The 27,831-nt window shown below is 44.4% G+C and overlaps 1 protein-coding gene across 1 annotated transcript in view; it reads left to right on the plus strand.

Annotated features, from left to right (window-relative positions):
• Positions 1-27,831, plus strand: part of hacl1 (2-hydroxyacyl-CoA lyase 1) — an 89,971-nt gene that overhangs the window by 56,346 nt on the left and 5,794 nt on the right. Inside the window, exons 12-15 of the mRNA XM_078236105.1 lie at positions 3,103-3,204; positions 7,652-7,806; positions 11,089-11,247; positions 18,281-18,388. Coding sequence (XP_078092231.1) covers positions 3,103-3,204; positions 7,652-7,806; positions 11,089-11,247; positions 18,281-18,388 — 524 coding nt within the window. The remainder of the gene's footprint in view (positions 1-3,102; positions 3,205-7,651; positions 7,807-11,088; positions 11,248-18,280; positions 18,389-27,831) is intronic.

Below are 27,831 nucleotides of genomic sequence, written 5' to 3' on the forward strand. Positions count from 1 at the left end.
GGCTGTTAATGTATAAATCTCAACATCACCAGTCTACTTGTTTAAGCACAGGAAGTTTGAACATGTGATGAATATATGAAAGTAAGGGACAAGAAAAGACCATCAAGAATGTCTCAGACTGTCACAGGGAGTAATTAGTGCAGTCAGCTTGGGGAGTCAGCTTGGGGAGTAGTCAATTGGTCGGGGGTAGTTGGATCAGGTCGGGGCAGTAGTCAGGTTAGACCAAGGGGCAGCCGAGTAATCAGGGGGATATGTGAGTTGGGTTGGATCTTTTCAGGATGGGTAGTTGGGTTGCGGGTGGGTAGTTGGGACCAGTCGGCAGGAGATGGGACCAGTCGGCAGGGAGGTATTCAGGTTAAAGGTTAGTCAATTAATGGAGGGGTAGTCAGGTTGGGTTTCGAGGGGGGAGGGATACATGGATCATACGTGGGCATAGTCGGGTCAGGAGAGGTGGTAGTCAGTGGGCATACCAGGCAGGTGGGCTTTGAGGTCCTCCCTGGCCACATGGATCCATTGTAGCCATCGGCCATCCTGTGGAGGGTTGTGACATGGCTGCTGATTCTGTTATTTATTTAAAATTTTAAAGGATTGGAGAAAGGGCCTCCATTTTGAGGCAGACCCTTATCCCCTGAACAGAAAAGGCAACCTGGTGCTTCTTCTGAGATGGAGTTTGCCGTCTAGCTTCGAGAGCTTGTGAGGATGGTGAGCTCACCTTTTGGCCACAGATTAGTCAGTCTGAGGAGAATCACTGATAGTTGACTATTCACCGCACCGTGCAGAATAGTAACCCCATTTCACCCCATCATTGGGATTCAAACCCAAAGGACAAAATCCTGACCCTTGAATCATAATCAAATTCTGCCACTGTTACGGGAAACATTTAAATATTTTATAATGTAATTAACTTGAAATAAGAGGATGTATGGAGGGAATATACAACAAGTGTACTTTTTAACATAGGAACAGAGATTTTTTATTCCCTTGTTGAAGTACAAATCGTAACCATTTTACGATTTGTACCTCAGCCTCACTTACCCATATTTTCTCGAGATCCTTTGATAAACTCATCTAATAAATTGATCAATTGACCTCAATCTTAAAAATTAAAATCAACCCAGCAGCCACAGCTTTTTGGGGGAAGAGTTCTAGATTTCCACTACCTTCTGTGTGAAAATGTTTTGTGATTTCACGGCTAACTGACTAGGTCCTAATTTTAAGATGATAGGCCAATTTGTTTTGTGGAGAAAGCAGGAAGGTTGAATCGGGAAACTTCTTGACTCAGCAGATCCGCCGCCACCTCCTTTAAAAAGCCCCTGCCCACTATATGTCCTTTCCAGGAAGACAGGGACACAATGAAGTCGGGCCGACCACCTGCAAAGGCAGGTCTGAGGTGCCAATAGAGGTGGGTGTGGATGACCAGCCCAGCAGGCTAGAAAGTCCACCTTTGTTTAACTGGGACATTGGCCCAGTTGTAATGATGAATGTCAGCTTCTCAAAACCTTATCCTCAATAACCTCCCCCCTGCCCCACCAATAGCACCCCACCCTTTGCATATGCCCCCTCCATACATCCTCCATGTCCCCTCATATCTCCATGTCTTCGCCATTCACTCTCATACCCACATGCCTCCTATATATCCTCAACAGCCACTCTGGGTAGACCTTAGGAGTCATGTAAAAATAATAGGAAGGATCTGAAATGGACATGTAAACATAAACTTCTAACTAATAAATAGAGAGCTGTCATTCAACCACGCTTCACACTGAATAAAACTCCAGAGCTACTCAAAAAGGTTAAATCTCAAATGGTCAATCTATTGCAAAGTCAAACATCTATTCACTAACCACAGCAAAGACAGATAATCAATCAAACAATCTACACAACCCTAAACTAAAAGCAAAATACTGTGGATGCTGGAAACCTGAAATAAAAACAGAAAATGCCAGAAAGACCCGGCAGGTCTGGCAGCATCTGTGGAGAGAGAAACAGAGTTAATGTTTTGAGTCCGTATAACTCTTGGAAGAGTCATACTGGACTCAACATGTTAACTCTTCTCTTATGAAACTGTACCAATCATTCATAATGGACTCGGCTATCAAAACAAACACCTGTTACTGAAAACACTGAAGCCTATTGAAACTGGAAAAAACAGTTGGCTAGGATTTTTGAATGCAATCAATGCAGTCCAGGAGCAAATGGCTGACTTATTTTCCTCAGAATTAAGCCGGCAAACCAAGTTTTTTTTTCAAATATAAAGCACCGTGTATATTACATCATTTCAGATTATGATGCGAGATTACTCAAGCACCTTTTGTTTTCGGTTTTGAATTATCAGTGCACCTTTCCTAATGGGAAAAGTGCTCTAATGCATCTCAGCACTTAACTAATGCTTACTAATGTCATGGTCAACTTACCTTTGCAGGATAGTGCCATATGATCAATCACTGCAGTAAAAACATGTTTCAAATTATAATAATGTATCTTAACTGTTGAAACTGATAAAACAGGTTCTTGCTTTGTTTTTCAAAAGAAATGATCTATCCTTCAAAGAATTCCAGAAACAGGTGACTTTATTTATTTTGGTTCCCCTGTGGTTGAGGATTTTTCCAAGATACCTTGTACTTTGTATATTTATGAAAGGGAGGCGATTCAAGAAAAATTGCAGGGGGGTTTGAACATTCCACCCTTGCAATAGAACCAGCAAGAGCAGGAGTGCAACATGTACGCTAACTACCTGCAAACTTACTTATTTATTAGTGTCACAATTAGGCTTACATTAACACTGCAACAAAGTTACTGTGAAAATCCCCTAGTCGCCACACTCCGGTGCCTGTTCGGGGACACTGAGTGGGAAATTAGCATGGCCAATGCACCTAACCAGCACGTCTTTTGGACTTATCCCAGTCCGGCAAAAATTGCTGGAAACCAGAATGGGGCAGAAATCCCCGAAACTTGTTCCAGTTAATTCTCTGAAGTCTCTTTCAATCTATTATCATCTTGTTTAGATACATCTTTTAAAAAGTCAACACTTTATTTCCAATTACCAAAAGAGAATATTTTTTCCCTTTATTCAGTAATGCAACTGCAACATTTGTTTTTCAGTTACTGGAGTGCTTCAGGATTAATCCTTGGATTTACCCATCCAATGCGGAATGGTGGCTTTACCTGAAGGAGAAAATAAAAGACAACGAAGAAGCATCCAAGGTAAACTGGCAGAATTACTGAATGACAAATTTGAAGTGCAAATGATTAAAGTTATTCAGGTCTGTATATCAACAGGAGGATGTGACTTATGTCAGTTATGCCATTCATTGTACTTAAATTTCTTAAATCTTTACTAATTTAAATACATTTTTCATGGCAGTCTGATAGGTCATGACTGAAGTGTCAGTTTTGACTGACATTTGAAATTTCATTTGTGATTTTTTTTGCTGGATCGCTGAGTGAAGTTCTGTGGTAGTATAATGTTGCACTGCCGAGGGGAGGAGGACTGATGGCATAATTCTATCTTAAAAGATGGTGATCTATTTATATTGGATCATCTACTTAAAATGTGAGCTTTGCTTTGAGTATTCAGTTTATTTTTAATTTGTGGATTTGACTGACACTTTTACATTGTGTGTTAATACTAGAATTAAGGCGCTTTGTAAATTTTCATTGACGGCTTAATTTTTTTTTGCAAGTATAAAAAATCTGGAGATTATTCTCTAATCTTTTTCATGGAAAATAATATTGGCCAGGGGAATGTTAGCATTAAGAAACAAGTCACACATAAAAATACCTTGATAATATAAGAGTCATAGAGGTCCACAGCACAGAAAAAGGCCCTTTGGCCGATCTTGTTTGCGCCAGTCACAGACAAACCAGCCAACTATTCTAATCCCATTTTCCAGCACTTGGGCCATAAGGTTTTGTTTTAAGTTTATTTATTAGTCACAAGTAAGGCTTACATTAACACTGCAATGAAGTTACTGTGAAATTCCCCTAGTCGCCACACTCCGACGCCTGTTCGGGTCAGTGCACCTCACCAGCACATCTTTCAGACTATGGGAGGAAACCGGAGTACCCGGTGCAAGCCCACGCATTCATGGGGAGAACGGGCAAACTCCACACAGACAGTGACCCAAGCCGCGAATCGAACCTGGGTCCCTGACACTGTGAGGCAACAGTGCTAACCACTATGCCACTGTGCGGCCCCAGGCTTGTATGCCTTGGCATCACAAGTGCACATCTAAATACTTCTTAAATGTTATGAGGGTCTCTGCCTCCAACACCCTTTCAGGCAGCAAGTTCCAGACTCCCATCATCCTTTGGGTGAAAAAGTGTTTCCTCACATCTCCTCTAACCTCAAATCTATGTCCACTGGTATAAATGCAAAATACTGCAGATGCTGGAATCTGAAACAAACAACAAAACGGCTCTAACGAAGGGTCATGTGGGTTCGAAACGTAGTCTCTATTCTCTCCCCACAGATGCTGTCAGATCTGCTGAGATTTTCCAGCATTTTCTGTTTTTGATGTCCGTCTGGTTGATCCCTCCACCAAGAGGAAAGGTCTTTTCCTGTCTACTCGATGCCCCTCATAATTTTATCCATCTCCATCATGTCCCCTCCCCCACTCAGTCTCCTCTGCTCCAAAGAAAACAACCCCAGTCTATCCAATCTCTCTTCATAACTGAAACTCTCCAGCCTGGGCAACACCCTGGTAAATCTCCTCTGTACCCTTTCCAGTGCTATCACTGCTGGCTAAAATCAGACATGGGGATGGTGGGGGGTGGCGGTGAGGGAAGCTCGCAAATGTTGGAAACCTTGAAACATTTGAAAATGTTAAAAACACATTAATGATAACCTGCAAGAAAACATGTAGGTATATCTTGGGCATAATCCTTTGTCGGAAGGGACTAACGATGAAGGATTATACTTGAAGCAGTGACACATTTTTCCTTGTGAATGCGCGTCAGTTTGCTGCTATTCTGGGTAGTTTGTTAATCCAGATGGAAAGTGCTTTGTGAAAGGCAGTGATTCCTAATGAGGGATAGTCAGATAAATTATTATAAATGTGTGTTGTCCCAAATGATTACTATTTGCAATAGAACACAAATGTTTGCACTTCCATGTAACGTAACCATCTAATCAATAAAAAAAGGAGAAAGGCATTTAAATAATACCGTAATCACGTTTCTTGGAAACATTTACACAGGTAAATGTGACAACAGTGTTACAGATAGCAAGGTTTCACAGCTGATACTGATTAATAAGCATTTAACCTGGAGAGCACGGTGGCACAGTGGTTAGCACTGCTGTCTCACAGTGCCAGGGACCTGGGTTTGATTCCCAGCTTGGGTGACTGTCTGTGTAGAGCCTGCATGTTCTCCCCGTGTCTGCGTGGGTTTCCTCCAGGTGCTCCGGTTTCAGTTTCAGCTCCGGTTTCCTCCCAAAGTCCGAAAGACGTGCTGGTTAGGTCATGCATTGGCCATGCTAAATTCTCCCGAACAGCTGCTGGAGTGTGGCTGCCACTGGAATTTCACAGTAACTTCATTGCACTGTTAATGTAAGTCTACTTGTGACACTAATAAATAAACTTTAAACCATATTTTGATGATACTGAGTGAAATATCAAAACCAGCAAAATCTACTCTTCAAATCGGATTTTTAGGGCAGAAATTTCAATTGCAGTGGAGACAGGGTCGGAGGGGAGAGATAGTGCAGGGGTTCCAGAATATTAGCATCCAAGAAAAGCATGACAGTCTACTGGCAAGTTCCTGCCTCGGGTCTATGTAAGTGGAGGCAGATATGGGGAAGACAGCTATCTTCCCTCAAGCCTCAGGTATGCTATTGAGGCAGTTCAAGGGCCTATTAAGGCCAATGTTTTGAAGCCGTCTGTTGTTTTCTACAATGATTGAAGTTCATCTGATGCATGGAGGCGGCCCTCTGCTACTAAACCACGGTGGAAAGGGGTTGGATGTATGCAGCTTTTCAGCAACGTTTTAAATCCTCCCCATCCCCTCACTAGCTGACGTGCTAAGATGGCTACAGACATCTTCCACAGCCATCTAGAATCTGGAATTAAGAATCAACTGATGACCATGAAACCATTCTCGATTGTCGGAAAAACCCATCTGGGTCACTGATGCCTTTTAGGGAAGGAAATCTGCCGTCCTTACCCGGTCTGGCCTACATGTGACTCCAGACCCATAGCAACGTGGCTGACTCTCAAATGCCCTCCAAGGGCAACTAGGGATGGGCAATAAATGCTGGCCAGCCAGCGAACCCCCATTGTCCCACGAATGAATAAAAAATAAAGCTGTGGCCACAGACCTCCCTATGGAGGGGCATTCACAATGGCAGTCTCACAGTAAGGGCCACATTTTATTTTGAAAAATGATGCAGTGTACTCAGAGGGCACCTCCATAGTGGCTCTCCTTCATCTCAGTGGGCCACAAGGTTGAAATCAGGTTTGTTCACTAACCCTGACCACTTGAATAAGATCAAATACCTTTAATACACACTGAATATTTCATAATGAGGTATAGAAAATGCTTGATTATTTATATATTTATAGAACCATCAACTTCAAATGGTAAAAACAAAAGAAATACTTACACTTTGGATGCAGAGGGAGCGCACAGCTCTCACAATGTTGTGCACAATCAGCATGTACCTCACTTCACTTGCCCTTACTCGACCTGTATATCACTTCAGTCATACTGGTAGGAAAAAAAACTACATGGACGGAAATCAGCAGAATGTGGCAAACCTGTGCATGGGTAACAGTCAACAAAATGTCTCATGGACCGCACTCAGAACCCAGATGGGCCTCATGTGGTCCCTGAGATGCAGGTTGCCCACCACTGGTATATGTAGATAAACCTATGTTGTCATTTTGCATTACTTTGCCAAAAAGGAGGGAGGGAGGAATTTTGGCTTGCACACAGTGAACGCACCCAAACGATAAGAAATTGGTGCTTCGGTTTCCCCCCAGTCAAAAGATGTGCAAGTTAGGCGGATTGGCCATAGTAAATTTCCCCTTAGTATCCAAAAATGTATAGGTTAGTAGGATTGGCCATGGTAAATGTGCGGGGTTATGGGGGTAGAGCTGGAGGGGGAGGGCTGGGTAAGATGCTCTTTTGGAGAGTCGGAGCAGACTCAATGGGCCGAATGGCCTCCTTCTACACTGCAGGGATTCTATGGTAACAGACTTACTTTGACAGTATGCTACCAAGTGTGCTACCAACTTAGCCAAGCCACCACAGGTCATGACTTCACATGGTCGACAATAGACCTACAAAGTAATATATCAACCATGATGACAAGCTTTATTTGGCACGATTGCCATCTTGTACCAGAAGACAGCATGGTGGCACAGTGGTTAGCATTGCTGCCTCACAGCGTCAGGGACCCGGGTTCGATTCCCAGCTTGGGTCACTGTTTGTGTGGAGTTTGCACGTTCTCCCTGTGTCTGCGTGGGTTTCCTCCCACAGTCTGAAAGATGTGCTGGTTAGGTGTATTGACCCAAACAGGCGCCGTAGTGTGGCGACTAGGGGAATTTCACAGTAACTTCATTGCAGTATTAATGTAAGCCTTACTTTGACTAATAAATGAACTTTATTTTAAGAGATTATTACTTGGTAAATCAAGACTTTTTGATTTCAGGCTTTGGCTGCACAGAAATCTCTGCCTATGAACTACTACACTGTTTTCCACAACATTCAAGCACTACTCCCAGAAAATTGTATCATAGTCAGTGAGGGTGCTAATACCATGGACATTGGCCGTACAGTACTGCAAAACTACATGCCTCGGCACAGGTAATTACCATCTTAGTAAATAAAGGATATTATTAACTGTTCAAAACTTCAAAAATATGTAGAATTTTTAGTTTTGTATCTCTACACAATTCCTTATACTTTGTTTTAATAGTTTAATACCACCATCAGAACACAACCTAGTGCACCTTTGACACTTTCCACTAGGGGCGGCATTTTTTACCCTGCCACTGAAAAAGTCAGTGGGGAACGCATTGTTGTCAATGTCAGCACCCCTGCTGCCATTTATGACTGGCAGTGGGACTTCCACCCTTCAACTGGTAGGAAGTCCTGCCTCAGAGAGCTGCTGGCCAATCTGACCAGCAATTGGGACCAGAGGGGAGGCCCCGGGGGGTATTGGGAAGGTAAGGGATGAGGGGGTGGTGGGGTTGGAAAAGCCAAGAGCATATGGAGCATCTTTGGGGAGCCAGGCCATGGGAGTGGTCTTGATCGGGAGTTTGTGAGGGAGATACCTCCACCCACCCCCACCACTATTTCCCACTCAAGGTCCGAGCAGGGTAACTTCTCTCGCTTTCCTGCTCCTTCCCTGACCTCCTCCCGCTGGCTTCAGAATGGCAGCTGGGCAGGAGCCGTGAAATACCCAAAATCTCATGGCCTACTCCTAGAGTTCCGAAAAGGGTAGGACAGACATAGTGGATGCGGTGGTGATGGTTTTCCAAAATTCCCTTGATTCTATATTGACCCCAGCAGATTGTAAGTTAGCAAATGAAACCGTGCTGTTCAGGAAAGGAGGGAGAGAGGGCAGTACAAGTCAATTTACCTGACATCAGTTGTCTTGAAGACAAATTATTGATTTGGATAAGAGATTGGTTAAGTGACAGAGGTAAGATTAGGGATAATGGGTGCGTTTTAAATTAGGAGGGAGTGTAGTTGAACAGTAGTATTCAACAAGGATATATGCTGGAGCCTCGGCAGTCACTATATTTATGAATGACTTAGATACCACAATACAGAGCCATATTGCTTCGTTTGTTCAGGATACAAGTGGTACAGTAAGTAGAACAGATAGGAACATAAAAATACAAAGAGATCTTGATAGAATAAGTGAGTAGACAGAACTGTGGCAGTTGGATTTCAGTGCAAGTAAGTGTGAGATTATCCATTTTGGACCAAGAAAAGATAGATCCAAGTGTTACTGCATTAGAAGATAGAAACAGTTGAATTCCATAGAGATTTGGGGGTCTATGTACTGACATGTGGTAGCCAAGTAAAAAAAATAAATCAAACAAGCTAATGAAACATTAGCTTTTATAACTAGAAGGCCAAAATATAAAGAAGAATAAGTTTTTGTTCCAGCGATCAATGCCCTGGTTAGACCACAAATCCAACCCAGTCAATTATCTCCTCATCAGCCTGCTGTCAATCATCAGTAAAGTGATGGAAGGGGTCATCAACAATGCAGCGGTATTTTGTTTAGTAGTAATCTGCTCACTGACACTCGGTTTGGATCAGGGTTACTAGCTCCTGACCTCATGGCAGCCTTGGTTCAAACATGGGCAAATGTGCTGAATGCCAGAGGTGAGGTGAGAGTGACTGCCCATGATCTCAAGGCAGAAGTTGACCAGATATGGCATCAAGGAGTTATAGCAAAACTGCAGTCAATGGGAATCAGGGAAAACCCTCAACAGGATGGAGTCATACCTGGCTGGTTGGAAGATGGTTATGGTTGTTGGAGGTCTATCGTCTCAGTTGGAGGACAACACCGCAGGGGTTCCTCAGGGTAGTGTCCTGGGCCCAACCATTTTTAACTGCTTTATCAAAGACCTTCCTTCCATCAGAGGGTCAGAAGTAGCGATATTTGTCGATGATTGCACAATGTTCAGCACCATTCATGATTCCTCAGCTAATGAGATAATCCCCAAATATGGCAAGGCCTGGACAGTATCAAGGTTTGGGCTGACAAGTGGCAAGTAACATTAATGCCACACAAGTGCCAGACAATGACCAACTCACAAGAAAGGATCTAAACATCGCCCATTGACAGTCAATGGCATTATCACGGCTGAATCCCCACAAGCAACATCTGGGAGGTTACCATTGACCAGAAACTTAACTGGAATAGCCATATTCATAATGTGGCTACAAGAGCAGGTCAGAGACTAGGAATCTTGCGGCAAGTAAGTCACTCCCTGACTCCCCAAAGCCTAGGCACCATCTACAAGGCACAAATCAGGAGTGTGATCGAATAATCTCCACTTGCCTGGATGAGTGCAGCACCAACAACACTCAATAAACTCAACACCAGAATAAAGCAGCCTGCTGGATTAACATCCCTTCCACAAAAATATATACCTTCCATCACCGATGATCAGTGCCAGCAGTATGTACCATCTACAAGATGCATTACAAGAACTCACCAAGGCTCATTGGCCTGCACCTTCCAAATCCATGACCGCTACCATATAGACGGACAATGGCAACAATCACATGGGAACACCACCACCTACAGGTTCCCTTCCAAGTCCCTCACCATCCTGACTTGGAAATGTATCGCCGTTCCTTTACTGTTGCTGGGTCAAAATCCTATAACTCCCTCCCAAACAGCATTGTGGATGTATCTGCACCACATGGACTGCAGCAGTTCAAGAAGGCAGCTCACCATCTTCTCAAGGGCAATTAGGGATGGGCAATCAACGCTGGCCTAGCTAGCGATGCCCACATTTCAAAATGTATTGACCACTGTACTAGGCAGCACACCTTAGAAAGAGTGTATATGGTCTTGGAAGGAGTGCAGTGTAATTACACCAGGGCTCCCACTCTATCCAAAACTTTTGACACAATTTTTGTATTCATGCATTCAAAAATCATCAGTGATCCTTGGACATCAAATGTTTTAATTTGGAATGTGTTTGATGGCAGATCAGCAACATTTTCATATTTGATATCAATTTGCAAAAGATGCTCAAAGCTACCCAATGAACACAAAGCTACCCAATGAACTCAGAGCTATCAAATACCAGGAAATTCATCACTTAAATAATACCTGAATACAATCAGTTTTTAAAATTTAGCCTAAATCTTTCCACTACACAATACATGCTTGCAAGTATCCACCAGATCCATGTCAGTTCTTAATTAATTTTAGTCTCAGGGAGTCTATACTTTCCACCCACCAAAGTCATTTTGAACAGTTCTCCGTGCTTTCCAGCCCTACTCCCACCACCACGGGCTGTAAAATTCAGTCAAATATTCTTCACAATGTGGCTGAGTTGTATTGTTCCAGCTAAGGCTGTCGAATAATCCCTCTGATCTGTCTGATTTTAGATTGGATGCTGGCACCTTTGGCACCATGGGTGTAGCTCTGGGTTTCGCTATAGCTGCAGCGCTGATTGCCAAGGATCAGAACCCGCATCAGCGGGTTATCTGTGTCGAAGGAGACAGTGCCTTTGGATTTTCAGGCATGGAAGTGGAGACGATGTGCAGGTAACATATTAAACTTCTAACTGTGTTCAAGAATAAGCCTAGGCCAGGATTTTACATTGCCCAGGCAGGCACAAGACAGTACTGGAAGTGTGTGAGATCAAGCGAAAAGACATCGGACGCACGTCCTGACATCATCGTGCACTCGCGCAATATTGCGGTGGGTAGGTGTGTGTGAGAGTTGGAAGGGCACCTACCGACAATGAAGCAGGCAATTCAACCCACTAAGGAGGCAATTCAACCCACTAAGGAGGCAATTCAACCCACTAAGGAGGCAATTTAACCCACTAAGGGGCCAATTGAACACATTTTTACGTGGCACGTCTGCTTTTACAGTATGTGGGTGGGCTGATTTGGTGAGGCGGCCTTTTCATTTTAGCTTCAACCACGAACTGTGCGGACTGAAATAAAATATATAAAGGTGCTCGCTGACTGAAGTGTGCATTTGAATGTGCTGCCTCGACACTCTTCGCATAGTTTTTCCATCGCAATGTTTGTTTGCAGGTCAGCAGCTCTCTGAGTCAGCAGTGGCTGTCCCCCAACAGAACGCATTCAAAGTGCCAGCCTGCACGCTCCCTTCTCTCCGTGCCCGCCCTCTTCCTGCCCTCCCTGGGAGCGCTCAGCTTTTCCCAGCACACATTCCAGACACTCTGACAACATGGTTGATTCTGAACTGCCCTGTGAAATAGTCTAGCAAGCCACTCAGTTGTACCAAATGGTTACAGGAAAATCACTAGATGGATTGCAGTGGTTCAGGAAGATGGCTCACCACCATCTTCTTAAGACAAGTCAGGGATGGGCAACAAATGCTGTTTTGCAAGTGACCCACATCCCATAAATATATATATTTTTTAAACTGCATCAGAGAAGCGATCATGAGACTAAAAATGCCAATGGATGAAGAAAGACCAAGTGCAAAAACACCTAAGGTGAGAGATGATAGCTGTCAGTTAAAATTGCAAGACATATGAAGAAACTGTGAAAGAAATTAGATTTTTAGTCTCTTTAATGCATATCAAGAAGGTTAAGAGATTGTAATGTCTTGAATTATGCCTTACACCACTTGGACTGGAAGTTGTGAGGAATAAATATATCTGATTTGAAGTTAATCAAGATTCTGTCTTAGCTAAAAGGCACTTCATGAAGCATCCACTCGGGACCCTGCAACTGTCACAAGCCTTAAGGGTCTCTTTCCTAGATGGCCCTTACGTTAGGGCGAGACCGTGAGCCGTGATTTTTGGGAACACCAGCCAAGGTCAAATCCATTCCCAATGAAGCTTGGGACACACGTAGCTGATTTAAGTTGTCACGGGTAATCATGCCATCCAACTGACATCAGTGCAGTAAATGCAGTGATCTTGATATGCACATCTCCAGAGGCCAGAGCATGGTTAATGGTGAAAACTGGCTGACAGGAGTAATGGCCAGGCGGCACACTGACAAATGATGACCATTCCCAATATTGCACATGTGCCATTATAGATGACTCACTCTGGTGATAGTGTGGGTGAACTTATCAATATAAGTTCCCGATCAGACTCAATTTGGGGCCAACATTCTGGAATCTTAACTGACCACAAAACCTTGAAGAAACAATTAGAACAATGGAATCCATGAGATTTGCCAATGGTTAAATTCAGTATATATTTACAAATATGAAGGTTATATGCAATGACTGTACACAAATGCCATCTTAATGCTTCTTAATTCTTCTAACTCAACTGCTATGTCTGGGTGCAACTCTGACACCTGCAATTGAAGTGAAGGCAACCTGCTGACTGCTATGCCCTGTTTATGAGATAACTCTGACAAGTATCCTCAGGTGGGCCAAGGCCTTGAGGGCACTAGACTGCTAAGAGTCTCCTCCTTAATGTACAGGTGCTCCCATCTTGACCTGACCTGCGATGGGTTACCGAAAGAGGGATGGTGGAGTGCTAAAGCATTCCTGAGTCAATGCCCTGGGGTGCCTGGCTGGTGCCCCTTCTCCCGGTGGGTGCCTGAGCAGGGGTGGATAGAGCAGCATGAGTTGTCATGGGGGGAATGGTGGCATAGTGGCAATGCCACTGGAATAACAATCCAGAGGCCCAGCCTAATGCTGTGGGGACATGAGTTTCAATCCCACCAAGGCAGCTGATGGAATTTAAATTCAATTAATAATAAAAAATCTGGAACTGAAAGCTTGCCTCAGTAATGGTGACCATGGCAACTCTCATCAAGTGTTGTAAAAACACATCTGCTTCACTAGTGCCCTTTGGGAAGGAAATCTGCTGTCTTTACCTGGCCTGGTATTTGTGTGACTCTGGACCCACATTAATGTGGTTGACTCTTAACTGCCCTCTGAAATGTCTAATAAGCCAATCAGTTCAAGGGAAATTAAGGATGGACAACAAATATTGGCCTTGCCAGCAATGCCCACATCCCATGAAAGAATAATGAGGGCATGAGAGGCTGGGGGTTGGGGGGTGGGGGGTTGTGTCATCAGGTGGCATATGTGAGCATGGGGTTGGTGAGGGCCGGACAATGGAGTATTGGAATACAGAGGCAGGCTTTCTGCCCAGATCGTCTACACATCTAGAAGCCTCCACATTCATTCTGGAGATAACAGGCCTGACTTCTACACCGGCCCGTGCCACATGGAATGAAAACCAGAACTGCAGGACACCATTTTAAAAAACAGGTTCATTGAACCATGAATTCCACAGACTCTGTGCCTGGGAATGAAAATCTGGGCCTTAATTTTGAGGGGATCTATTTTACAAATGCCTTCCTCCCAATCCACGCCAGAGTAGAGCAGCAGAAGGAGCTGCTCAGCTAGATTAAAAGTGTGTGTGTAGAGCATTCAATGAACATGTGCCAGCTGGTGGTAGAAGAGTTCATTGGGTACTGTGTGAACTAAGCCACTGGCGAAGTGAATCCTGTTTCCTACTTTCTACCTTATTTCCTCTTTCCCTTAGATTTGGATGCTGAGGCCTTGCCATCTTTCCACCCTTGATATTTCTCTACACCCTGTGACTGTAACATTATATTCTGCACCCTCTCCTTTCCTTCTCCCCTATGTACTCTATGAACAGTATGTTTTGTCTGTATAGCGCACAAGGAACAATAATTTACACTGTATCCCAATACATGTTGCAATTATAAATCACGGCATGGTGGCACAGTGATTAGCACTGCTGCCTCACAGTGCCAGCGACCCTGGTTCAATTCCCGCCTCAGGTGACTGTCTGTGTGGAGTTTGCATGTTCTCCCCATATCTGTGGGTTTCCTCCGGCTGCTCCGGTTTCCTCCCACAGTCCAAAGATGTGCAGGTTAGGTTGATTGGCCTTGCTAAATTGACTCTTCGTGTCAGGCGGATTAGCAGGGTAAACGTGTGGGGTTATGGGGATAGCGCCTGGGTCGGATTGTTGTCGGTGCAGACTCAATGGGCTGAATGGCCTCCTTCTGCACTGTAGGGATTCTGTGATTCAGATCAAAGATCAACTACCTCACCTCAGGAGGAACCAGGAATTGAATTGAAATCTTAACCCAATAACGTTTACTGACTGTGCCACACAGAGTTTATGACTTTTTTCAAAAAGATTTGGTTAATTGATTATTTTCCCTTTTAAAATGTGTGTATTTTGTTTATGTAACATCATTAAACAGTTGTAGCAGCCATCGACACTGAATCACTAGCGATGGTGTTAAAATTTTATTCAGATTATTCTTCTATTAATTGACTTTTACAGAAAATAATTCTAGATCAAAATGTCAAAGCAAAAATTATATGTAACAGTTTTTCATTGGCAACGATTGCAGATGGTTGGATAGTGGGGGTGTTACATTTAATATTGATGAAAAATGGCATCACGATGGCAATTATACTTTCAGATTTGCTGAATGTATGTGCAATCCATCTTCAAAAAAGTCTTTGTCTATCTCAGTATAAGTGATTCGGAGCGTAAGCCCTCAGGCATGCACGAGTAACAGCTGCGGTCATAAAGGTTAATTGCTTTCTAAAATTATATTTTGTTGCACTGTTTGAAAGGGAATTCCCTCACATTGGAAAGAGAAGCTGTCAGTGAGGGAATTGGGAGAAAGGCACGATACACAAAATGGTGGAAGGGAGTCTAGAAACTTAGGGCCGAATTTTCCCAACCCCGTGAAGAAAGGTCTGGAAGAGGTGGGGCTGCCAGCCAGGAAAATAGGGAGGAGCTTGACTGGGACAGCTCCCCATACATTCTTGCCCTTGGGAGTCTTCCAGGGCTGGGCTGGGACCTGGGTCATCTTCCCGCTCCATGAAGGCGGGCAGCCAGATAAGGCACCACTTGGTTATTTTGCGTTGGCACCAGTGTTTTCCCTTCCTGCCTGCAAGTGTAAAGCCTGACAGCTCTCCAGAGGGCCTCCCAGTTGCAAGCTGGGATTCAGCATCGCCATTTTTAAATCCCTGCCTTCCAGAGCGGCAGTGGTCCAGTGGAGGGTTCCCCCTCAGCAATGGTGGCCTGGCAGTTGTGGCCACATTTGATTTTAACAATTTAAGAAATCTTCGGATAGCATCTCCATCTTGAGGTTCCCTTGCTGTCTTATACCAGCATTAGCAACACCCACCTCTCCTGGTGGAGCTGCCGGTGACTTACAACCTTCCAATTGGCCTGTGCAGTGCCATTGGACAGGGCTCCCGGAGGCAGCTTGTTCATTGGCTGCCTCTGGGAAGATCACCAAACAGGCGTGATTTGGACGCCGTCAACAAAGAGGTTCCAACACAGAGTTAGAATCCCTACAGTACAGGAGGAGGCCATTCAGCCCATCAAGTCAACACCGACCTACCTTTTTAAAAATCTTACCCAGGACCTATCCCCGTACCCCATGTATTTACCCCGCTAATCCCCCTAACCTACACATCATGCGACACTAAGGGGCAATTTAGCACAGCCAATCCACCTAACCTACACATCTTTGGACTGAGAGAGAAAACCGGAGCACCTGGAGGAAACCCACGCAGACACAAGGAGAACATGCAAACTCCACACAGACAGTCACCCAAGGCTGGAATCAAGCCTGGGTCCCTGGCGCTGTGAAGCAGCAGTGCTAACTACTGTGCCAAGGTGCCACCCACACCTGTTGGAAAGTTCGCTACCCACACCAGTTCCCACACCTGTTAGAAAATTCAGCCTCTCGAAGCAGCTGCAGAACAATTATCAGTCACCAATAGCAGCCTCGACATTTCTTGAGGGAAATTATGTACAATATGTGCTTGGAGGGGAAAAAGCTTTGAGATTAAATGTTTAAGAGTGTGCAAACTGAAGAATCCCATAGCATTATTGAAACAAGAGCTCGGAAGTCCTTCCAGTATCCAGGCCGACACTTAGCACTCAACCACCATTTAAATCAGATGATCTGACAATTTATTTATTTGCTGCTTGTCAGACATTGCTGAATGCAAGTTGTCTGCTGGGTTTTCCCACTTTACAACAATGGCTATGCTTCAAATGTGCCCTTTAGAAAGCCCTAAGATTGTGAAAGGTGTGAGATAAGTGCAAGTTCTTTCTTTTAAAGGAGTGCTTCCAATAAAAGCTGTGGCATGTATTCCTGGTATAAACAATCTGATCATTACAAATCCAGGTTGTTGCAGATGTCTACTTGGACTCGGAGGTGTCTGTGGCTGCCCTAACTAGCCTTACAGATAATGATTCCCACTGCCCTATTTCTGTTAGTGTGATAATATGTCCTGGGAGTGTAACAATGACATTCCTTAGTTTAAAGTTTATTTTCTAGTGTCACAAGTAGGCTTACATTAACACTGCATTGAAGTTACTGTGAAAATCTCCTAGTCGCCACACTCTGGCGTCTGTTCGGGTACACTGAGGGAGAATTTAGCATGGCCAATGAACCTAACCAGCACATCGTTTGGACTGTGGGAGGAAACCGGAGCACCCGGAGGAATCCCACACAGATACAGGGAGAACGTGCAGACTCCACACTGAAAGTGGCCCGAGCCGGGAATTGAACCCAGGTCCCTGGCGCTGTGAGGCAGCAGTGCTAACCACTGTGCCACCATGCCACCCGTATTGAGGGCCAGATCTCTGTGTGTGGCACGTGTTTTTTATAAGTCTTTGTGAGATCAAATTAACACGAAGAGAACCATGTTGGGTGTGATTCATAAACAACCGTATTCCATCAGAGAGCAAAACCTACAGAGCACAGAGTATGATGAGAGGCAGTTGGGACTATGAGTAGAACGTCTGTTTACACACTGGCCCACTCTAGTGAGTTGCCATCTCTCTAAACCTTGTCCTGCTGCCTAGGTCTCTGGGGTTTGGTTCCAGTGCTGCTGGATCTTGACTCCCTCATTGGGGTATGTTCTGATTTTCTGATCTTATAAACTCCAACAGAGATCAATGATCTCACCACGGTGCTAAGCATCCAATCTTTTGATTAGAAACCACTTAACCTTGGTGAACAATTTGTCTGGATCAGTTTTGTTCAATCCGTTTTCTAGGAGCATAGGAATAGCTGTTGGCCATTGAGCCTTGAGTTGTACCACAACTCCACTCCCCTGACTTTTCTGCATATCCTTTAATGCGGTCCCTAAAGCCAAACAGAAAATCTATTGCTCTTAGTCTTTGAAATTTTAATTAACCCAGTGTCCACATCTTTTTCATTGCAGATTTCTGCCACCCTTTTTGTGGAGAAAATGCTTCCCGATTTCACTAGTAAATGGCCTAGTCTAATTTTAAAATGTTGTCCTTTTGTGAAATAATGTATCTGCATCAATGCTGTTTAGCCCCTTGACCCATATAAACATATCCATTCAATTGTAATGTAACCTTCTAAACTCCAGCAAATACAAGCTATGTTTATGCAACCTGCCCTCACCTTACTCCTTAAAGCCCTGGATCATTTGCATCCACTACAAGGCTTACCTTGAAAATTTGAATCAAGTCCTTTGAAATTTCCTTCCCTCTAGATTGTACTTCCATGGTTTACAATTACAGAGTTGGTTTGGGATACCTGATATATATGCACTGGTAAACATTCACATTTCTTTTTATCTCAGGTACAGTTTGCCAATAGTGGTCATTGTCGTAAACAATAATGGAATTTACAGTGGACTGGATGAGGATACTTGGAAAGAGATGTCAAAATTGGGAGAGACTGCAATTGTGTAAGTAAAGAATCTTTTTGAGGTTAAATCTCTTATTGTGCACAATACCAAGCTAACAGCCAAGAGCTTCCTTTTGAAAGCACAGGACTATATCTGGAGCTGATTAAATTTCTGCCAATGCATACAGCTGGCTGCAGTGCAACAAAGCCAACTGTGAACACATGCCATAATTGCCTTGTCTGTCGAGGTTAATGAAACTGAGGTGCATCTGCTTGTTTTATACTGATTGTTGAATAATAGATTTCTTAATTCAGTTAGACGCAGGTGCGTTGCTAATATTGGAACCTGATTCATACTTTATCACCCTTTATAGTTTTTGTGGCCAGTGAGTGATGGGTTGGAAAGAAGGTCTTTCTTTTTTAGTTGTTTGTTATCCAAGCAGAATTTTTTCATTTATTAGTGTTCTTCTGTTTTTCAATGTAGATTCCTGTATTCAAAGTTTATGTCTGATTGTATTTATATTTTAGTCTCCATACATGTTTTGTATTCCAAAAATGTTGTATTTGCCCCCACAGTCATTTCTCTTACTTTCCAGAAAGCGCACTGATGAGGCACATTGCTAAGATAAGATCAATTATAAATATGTGAGCAAGCAGAGTAACAATTATTATGGGCAGTGATTTAATTCATAATGGTTCTTCAAACATAGAAAATAACAAAGCACATTACACTCTTGCTATGACCAGGTTAAGTAATTTTATCGAGCTGCTATTCTCTTTGCATTATGCTTAACATAGAAAATAGGAGGAGGAATGGGCCATTCAGCCCTTCGAGCCTGCTCTGCCATTCAGTATGATCATGGCTGATTCTCTATGTGGACACCATATTCCTGCACCCTCCTGATATTCCTTGACACCTTTAGAGTCTAGAAATCTATCTATTTCCTTCTTAAATATATTCAGTGACTTGGCCTTCACAGCTTTGTATGGTAGAGAATTTCACAGGTTCACTACCCACTGAATGAAGAAATCTTTCCTCATCTCAGTCCTAAATGGCCTAAACTGTATCCTGAGACTGTGACCCCTTAAAATTATAGGATCCCTACAGTGCAGAAGGAGGCCATTCAGCCCATTGGATCTTCACTGACCACAATCCCACCCAGACCCTATTCCCCGTAACCCCACATGTTTACCCTGCTAATCTTCCTGACACTAAGGTCAATTTAGCATGGCTAATCCACCTAACTCACACATCTTTGGAAGGCGGGAGGAAACCTGAGCACCCAGAGGAAAACCCACGCAGACATGGGGAGAATATGCAAACTCCATGCAGACAGTGACCCGAGGCTGGAATTGAACCTGAGTCCCCGGTGCTGTGAGGCAGCAGTGCTACCCACTGTGCCACCGTGCCGCCCCTTCTTCTAGCCTCCCCAGCCAGAGGAAACAACATCCCTGAATCCAGCCTGTCCAGTCCTGTCAGAATTTTATACGTTTCAATTATATCCCGTCTCAATCTGCTAAATTCCAATGAATTCAGGCCGAGACGATTCAATCTCTCCTCAGACGACAATCCCGCCATCCCAGGAATCAGTCTGGTGAACCTTCGCTGCACTCCCTCTATGGCAAGTATATTCTTTCTTAGATAAGGAGACCAGCCTCCTGAGAGTAGAAGAGCCCCCTTCAGAGCAGCAACCCTCCAGAAGGACTGTAGCGTCCAAGGCTCAACTTCCTACAAACATCCAAGCAAAACTCTTTCCAAACACTGTGCCTCCACAGCGAGACTGCCACTGATCTCTGTGTCATGCTGCAGGGCAAACTGAGCCCCACAGGGGGTGGTGGCTAACCCAATCCCTATTGCACTGAAAATCACCGTGTCGCCGAACTACTGCACCTCTGGATCTTCTCAGGGATCTATTGGAGATCTGTGTGGGATCACGCAATCTGTGGTACATCAGTGATGTGACCAATGCTCTGTTCAAGAGGATCATCATGTTTGCTCACTGATCTAGTGAGAGAGCCGTTGGGCTCAGGGCCGTGAATGGATTTCTGCGGGTGCACGTGGACATCAAGGGCCAGCCATCAGCTTTCATCAACAAAGGGGCCCAATGTACAACTGCTCTGAGACCATCAGAGAAGAATTCTTCAGGCGTGTGCACGGTTCTTGGGAAGCTGCCATGATACTTACATAATTTACAGTCCCAGGTTTTCCGGCCCCCTCCCGCCTTCAGGGATGCATTCGTGGAGACAAAGTCCACCCAATGAGGACACGGTTACTAACGCCTGAGAGGAACCCATGCACAGATGCAGGAGAGAGATACCACATCTGTCGTGGGACAACTTGAGTGTCCAACCAGCAGACCGTTGGCCTTCTGAAGGCCTTCATCAGTCTTGTAGAGCTCTTCAGTATGCTCTAGTGTGGGTCTTGCATATTGTGGTGGTCTGCTATGTACTGCAAATCCTGGTGTTGCAGAGCGGGGAGCTGTTGAACAATGAGGGTCTTGTGGATAGCAATATCTCCTCCAATGATAAGGCTGTGGAGGAGGCTCCTGAGCGGGTAATGCAAGATGAAGGACCCCAGGGACAACACATTACTAAGTGTAATGAGATACTTACAAGGGAGGCTCGGGACGCGCTGATGGAAAGACGTTTCAGGTGACCCTTGCTACCTGTTGGAGCAATACAAATGAAGCCTTACCTTTCTGCAGCACTGCTCTCACTTCTGCATTCACTATTCCATTACCCAATGCCCAGTTACAGACGACAGAGGCAAAGATAAAGCGTTAACTGCCCACACTGGTCCCTCACTGGTGGCCCCTTCAGGGAGCCAGGATATAACTGTAATCTCATTGCACAGCAAAGAATGGAAGGAGCTGTAATGGCAAAACATTTATCCTTTATTTAACACAACAAGGAATGTGAGGATTCAAAATTTGATTACCTATTTACCTGTAAAATGGTGGCTAGGTACTCTTCTTAAATTTCTTATGTGTCTTCCAACACTGCTCTGTCAGCAGTTGTGGGGGCAGGCTGCTTATTGTGCTGCTTGGTGGCTTGGGTTAACCGTGACAGACGTCCTCTGGCTCCCTGACCCAGAGGGACCTGGGCTGCTGATGGGCTCCTGAACAGATATCAGACCTTCCTTTGTCGTCACGGCTACTCAAAGTGCTGGTGTCACTGGCAAAGGGACTGAGGACCAGCTGTGCACATCTGAAAGGCCTTGAGTGGAGCCTCCAATACAGAAGGAAGCCACTCTCCAACCTTACAACGCAAAGTTGTACATCCCTGCTTGTCTGAGAAGAATGAGGACCTGGGGCAGACACAGGGTTCTCCTGTCCCTGCCCCACAAGCCTTACCACTACTGCATAGAACTCATGGGAAAGGCAATGTTATGTAGATCCATGCACATCTCCAGGATCACTGACTGGCCATGTCTCCAACTGGATAAATTACTGCTTGACCCCTTTGCCATTGACTGGGTGGTCACTCCCTCCACACCAAATGGTGTGTTGCTACATGCAAGCCCCAAAAGGAAAAGGGTATGGGCTACTCACCTTGTCAGAGCCAATGAGGTCATTGATGTGTGCTTGTGGCACAGAATCCAGTTTCTGGGGGTGACCCCATGGCTGCTGACTGTCTCTGATTCTGTCCAGGCCCTCTCAGCACGTGGACCAGTCTCCTCCTCCTGTTCTTGGGGAAGAGGATCTTCCACCTTTCCTGTGCCTGGAGTTGTTCATACAGGGAGTTGTCGCTGAACTGTAGGGCCACATGGAGTCTCCCTTCTGCCATTCTGGATGCTGCTTTCCTTCCTCCATCATAGAATCCTACAGAAGGAGGCCATTCGGTCCATCCAGTCTGCACCGACCACAATCCCACCCAGGCCCTATTCCCATGACCCCATGCATTTATCCTAGCTAGTCACCCTGACACTAAGAGGCAATTTAGCATGGCCTATCCACCTAACCCGCACATCTTTGGACTGTGGGAGGAAATCGGAGCACCCAGAGGAAACCCACGCAGACACGGGGAGAATGTGCAAACTCCACACAGACAGTGACCCAAGGCCGGGATTCGAAAGGCAGCAGAGGCAGCACAGTGCCGCCATGCCGCTCAAACTTTCCATTACATTCAGTAATGATAGCCATTTAATTCTGACACCGCACCAGCCACGATGTGACCTGACGCTGCCTCTGCTGCCTTTCTGCACATCTCTGCTCCCTCAGGGGTTGGCCCTTGTGTCTCCTGACCGCTAATCGGCTGGCTGCTGGATGTTCACATGTGGCTGGTTGATCTTGGTCCCAAGTAGATGTGTCCCCCGCAGCCTAGCCCCAAAATTCAGTCCTGTGTGTTTCTTTTGTAGCTGGACAATGAGCCATGTGTTTGATCTCTGACCTGGCCCCACCCACCTCATGTGCTTGCAGATTGGCTGAGTTGCCTGATCCGCTTGGAGTGGATTTGTGTAGCCAATGTTGCAGATTCTGGCCATCCCAATATGCCAAGCGTGACTGTTTACCAGGAGGAATTGGAAACAACCTTCCATTAGACTCAAACTGATGTGGATAACAGTTTTGAGGGCTCGGTTATCTCTTATAGGGGAACTCATTAGCCTCTACTGTAGTAACTCCAGCCATTTCTGTCCGACATGTTTGAAACATGTGCTGGACCTTTGGGAATTAATCCTGCGTCTGACTTCAAATGGAAATATATCGTAACTTAAGCTTGGTAGTCCCAAATCCTGGAACATGACACATTTTGTTTTTCTACCCAATAAAATTGTGGAAGTAATGGCTCATGCGATTTCTGGTTAGAGTTTGCAGAAATGATATATTCATGCTTTTATTATGCCACCACGTTCTTCTTTCTTTTCATGAAAGAACAATGAAAAGTACAGCACAGGAACAGGCCCTTCGGCCCTCCGAGCTCGTGCTGACCATGATGCCCTGAATAAACTAAAAAAAACCTCCTGCTGTTACTCGGTCCGTATCTCTCTATTCCCTCCCTATGAAAACATCATAGTATTTGGAGACGCTGAATGATGTATTTTAAAATATTGCTGCAGTGATGTTATCATGTGCTGGGCTGACTTTCTAACTGCCTAATTAGTACTAAAGCTGCAGCTTCGTTTACTAAACTCCAGCCCAGATCTCTTATGACATTGCTGCTGGTAAATAATAGGACAGATTGGAGCAGAGTGCTTTTCAGCTGAGTTCAGGATGCCAGAGTGTGCCCACAGCTACCCGACAGTCCAAGCAGGGGCTGCAGTCCATTGTGAGATCCAAGTTATGTTAATGTATAGCGGGTGGGCTACGGGTGCCAGAGCAGAGGGCCGGAACCCGCTGGGCGCACACAGGAAGAAGATCAGTACCTAGGGAAAGGTCTGTTCTTGAGAGGTGGGGCGGGGTGGGGGGGGGGGGGGGGGGGTCACCTGGTGCATAATAATCTTTGCCCTTCCCTAATTCTGTAAAAACTTCTTGAACGTTTGAAAGTTTATTTATTAGTGTCACAAGTAGGCTTACATTAACGCTGCAATGAAGCTACTGTGAAAACCCCCTTCAACCCTCCATCAAATAAAGAACTCTGGCCCTTTGTCCCACCATTGTGGCCATGCCTTCAGCTGTCTTGGCTTGATTCTCTAGAACTCCCTCCCTAAACCTCTCCATGTCCCTCTCTGCCTTTAAAATCCATCCTAAAACCCAGTTCTCTGGCTAAGATTCTACTCATTCCTTGTCATATCTCCAACAGTTTTTGTTTGTTTGTGTTGTGAAGGGTGTTTTTAACCCATTCTCCAAATTGTTATGAAAGAATTGAATTTTGGTCAATCAGAATGACAGTATGCAGAGAGATACAATTGTCCAGTGAGACCTCTGGGAGGTGCAGCTGATGCTACAAGAGCAGCAGGTGTAGGAGCATAGTGACACTGCGCTGTTGAAGGATTTCACATTGCATGTTGAGAGGCTGATGGGGGAACAAGACCAGCATTGTTCATGTCAGTTTTGATTCAACCATTTGTCTAGAAAACAAACAGTTGAAACCACTGAACTATTTGATCTGGGACATCAGTACAACCACTTTTCCTAAAGGATTGGCCAAGACATTGTACGTTAGATTTTCATTCGGAGAATATAAATCCCAGTTCTGCTTATGGCTATAATGTGTTTTTAGATGGTGCATTATGTTCTTTGCCTAACCATTAGATGAAGTGGCCTTTTGATAATGAAGCTATTATTCCACGTCACTAACATTGCAATAATGGCTAATTTCTCTCCTCCCTTCTGGCAAATAAGCTTCCCATCGCTTGTCTTGTTTCCTTTCCTAATAAGTAAATAATCTTGATATTATGCTGCTATTTTGCTTTGGTAACAAATTTATCCACTTTATAAATAGATGTTCTGATATTTTGGGTTGGATGTTTTGTGCTCCGCAACTCCTGGGATGTTGTTATAATTTTTTTTTGCTCAAATGGTGAGTTAAAGGCTGTTAGTGTTACTAATCCTGTAGTTTTTAATGGCTGTTCAATAAAATCAGTTATCCTGCCATCAGGTTGGGCTCTATTCAAATGCAGATCTTTGCATCACCTGTTTATGATGCATTATGATAGTGATCTCTTTAAGACCCTCCCTTCAGTAGCGTGGAGCTAATTGTAAAAGTGAATAATGACAGTCTGGAAATGAAAACTCGACAGAAATTTATCTTCATTGATAACATGCTTTGATTATGAAGATGGCAAAAGTATCATATTCATATATCAGCTCTGACGAAGGGTCATCCTGACTCAAAACGTTGGCTCTATTCTCTCTCCACAGATGCTGTCAGACCTACTGAGTTTCTCCAGCATTTTCTGTTTTGGTTTCGGATTCCAGCATCTGAAGTATTTTGCCTTTACATTCATATATCTGTTGGACTACAATAAATTGAATAAATGGAAATGTACAGGGATCAAATCTATATTTTGTTTTTCTTGTGCACACCTTAAAAGCTCAGTGTTGACAGGATTTCTTCAGGTGTTTCATGTTTGGTGATGTAAGATTATAAGGAGAGTGTAAGGCAGGGGAATTAATTTTAAATAACTCTAGCAATTAGCTGGCACAGGGTCAGACAATCATTTTGTGCTAAAATCTCCAATGGTTCCTTGCTTTCATTCTTTGATTTCTTGAAAATATTCATTCAAATTGGTAAGATGCAGTTTATTTTCTGGAAGTTGTGTTGGGTGTCCTTCTTTGTCTAAGTGGTTATATAATGTATGCATAATTATTCCTTTTGAGCATGATGCCTATTACTGATGTTAAGCTAATGCGTTTATATTTCCATTGAATCCCTGCAGTGCAGAAGGGGTCCATATGGCCCATCCAATTTGCACCACTCTCTAAAAGGGCATCTTACCCAGGCCCACCCCTCCCTTGCCCTACACCCTAACTTCGCTTATTTACCATAGCTAATACCCCCAACCTACACATCTTGGGACACTAAGGGGCAATTTAGCAAGGTTAATCCTCCTAACCTATACATCTTTGGTCACTAAGGAGCAATTCAGCAAGGCCAATTCACCTAACCTGCACATCTTTGGACTGTGGGAGGAAACTAGGGCACCTGGAGCAAACCCATGCAGACACAGAGAGATTGTGCAAACTCCACACAGACAGTCACCCAAGACTGGAATCAAACCTGGATCCTTGGCACTGTGTGGTAGCAGCGGTAACCTCATGGTGCCAGGGTGCCACCCATATTAACCAGATTCTGCCGTAACCCCTTTTTAAAAATTGGCATATGTCAGCTTCCATCCAGTCTGAGGAGCGGCTTTGATTCCAGTGAGCTTTTAAAGATAAGGGTAATGGATTCACAAAGCCCCTGTCTCATTTCCCTCAGGACCATCAAGATGCACATCATCTGGGACAGCAACCTGATTTATTTAAAAGTTCCTTATTTTTTCCACAACAACCACAGAACCATAGAATTCCGACAGTGCAGAAGGATCCCATTCAGCCATCGAGTTTGCACCAACTGTCCGGAAGAGCATCTTACTCAGGCCCACCCATCCTGGTGCTGTGAGGCAGCAGTGCTAACCACGGTGCCACTGAGATACCCCAACAATATCCTATCTATTTACCATGAGCAATGTAATTAACAGAACTATGCTCTCAGTGGTGCATGAGAAGACAGAAGAACAGGAATAGGCCACTTGGCCTGTCAAGCCTGCTCTGCTATCCAATTTGATCATAGCTGATCATTTACCTCAATGTCACTTCCCCGCACTATCCCCATATCCCTTGATGTCATTAGTCTCTAGAAATCTATGGATTTCTGTCGTGAACATGCTCAGTGACTGAGCTTCCAAAGCCCTCTGGGGTAGGCAATTCCAAAGATTCACCACAGAATTGTTACGGCGCAGAAGGAGGCCATTCTGCCTATCTTGTCTGCACCGGCAAGAGTGAAGAAATTCCTCCTCATCCCACTCTTAAATGGCCTACCCCTTATCCTGAGATTATGTCCCCTGGTTTTAGACTCACCAACTACGGGAAACATCTTATCTACATTCAACCTGCCACGTCCAGTAAGAATTTTCTAAGTTTCAGTGGGGTCACCCCTCATTATTCGAAACTCTGGAGATTAATGACCCAGTTTCCTTAATCTCTATCTCTCCTCTTAAAACAATCCCACCATCCTAGGGATTACTCTGGTGAACCTCAGTTGCACTCCCTCTATGGCAAGTATATCCCTCCTTAGATAAGGGGCTAAAACTGTGCATAGTACTCCAGGTGAGGTCTCACCAATGTTCTGTATAACTGCAGAAGCCATCCTTATTCCTGTACTCAACGGTGCTTGTGATGAAGGCCAAAATACAATTTGCCTTCCTAATATGGCACCCCATAAAATCCAGCCCTACATTTCTGCTGAGTGTAGTGTAATGCATAAATGTGGTCTGTGAGCTTTGGTTGTGTTATGAAGTTAAGAGGAAATATCTTTTTTCAAGTTTAGTGTATTAGTTGCCTCCTGGGTAGTGTTTAGTTGATGTTGATTTTAGTTAGTTTGTTACGATAAAAGTCTTAAAGTGAAATCATGTCTTGTGATTCTTTCGCATCAGTTACTAAAATTTGTTACTCTCTATGGGGATCATAACATGAATCATAGAAATCATAGAAACTCTACAGTACGGAAAGAGGCCATTCGACCCATCAAGTCTGCACCGACCACAATCCCACCCAGGCCCTACCCCCATATCCCTACATATTTTACCCGCTAATCCCTCTAACCTACGCATCCCAGGACACTAAGGGGCAATTTTAGCATGGCCAATCAACCTAACCCACACATCTTTGGACTGTGGGAGGAAACCGGAGCACTCGGTGGAAACCCACGCAGACACGAGGAGAATGGGCAAACTCCACACAGACAGTGACCCAAGCCGGGAATTGAACCCAGGTCCCTGGAGCTGTGAAGCAGCAGTGCTAACCACTGTGCTACCCTGCCGCCCATCATTTCTAACCTATCCTTAAGTATCCTTCAGTGATT

Source organism: Mustelus asterias, chromosome 2 (genome assembly GCF_964213995.1).
Source record: "Mustelus asterias chromosome 2, sMusAst1.hap1.1, whole genome shotgun sequence".
NCBI lineage: Eukaryota > Metazoa > Chordata > Chondrichthyes > Carcharhiniformes > Triakidae > Mustelus > Mustelus asterias.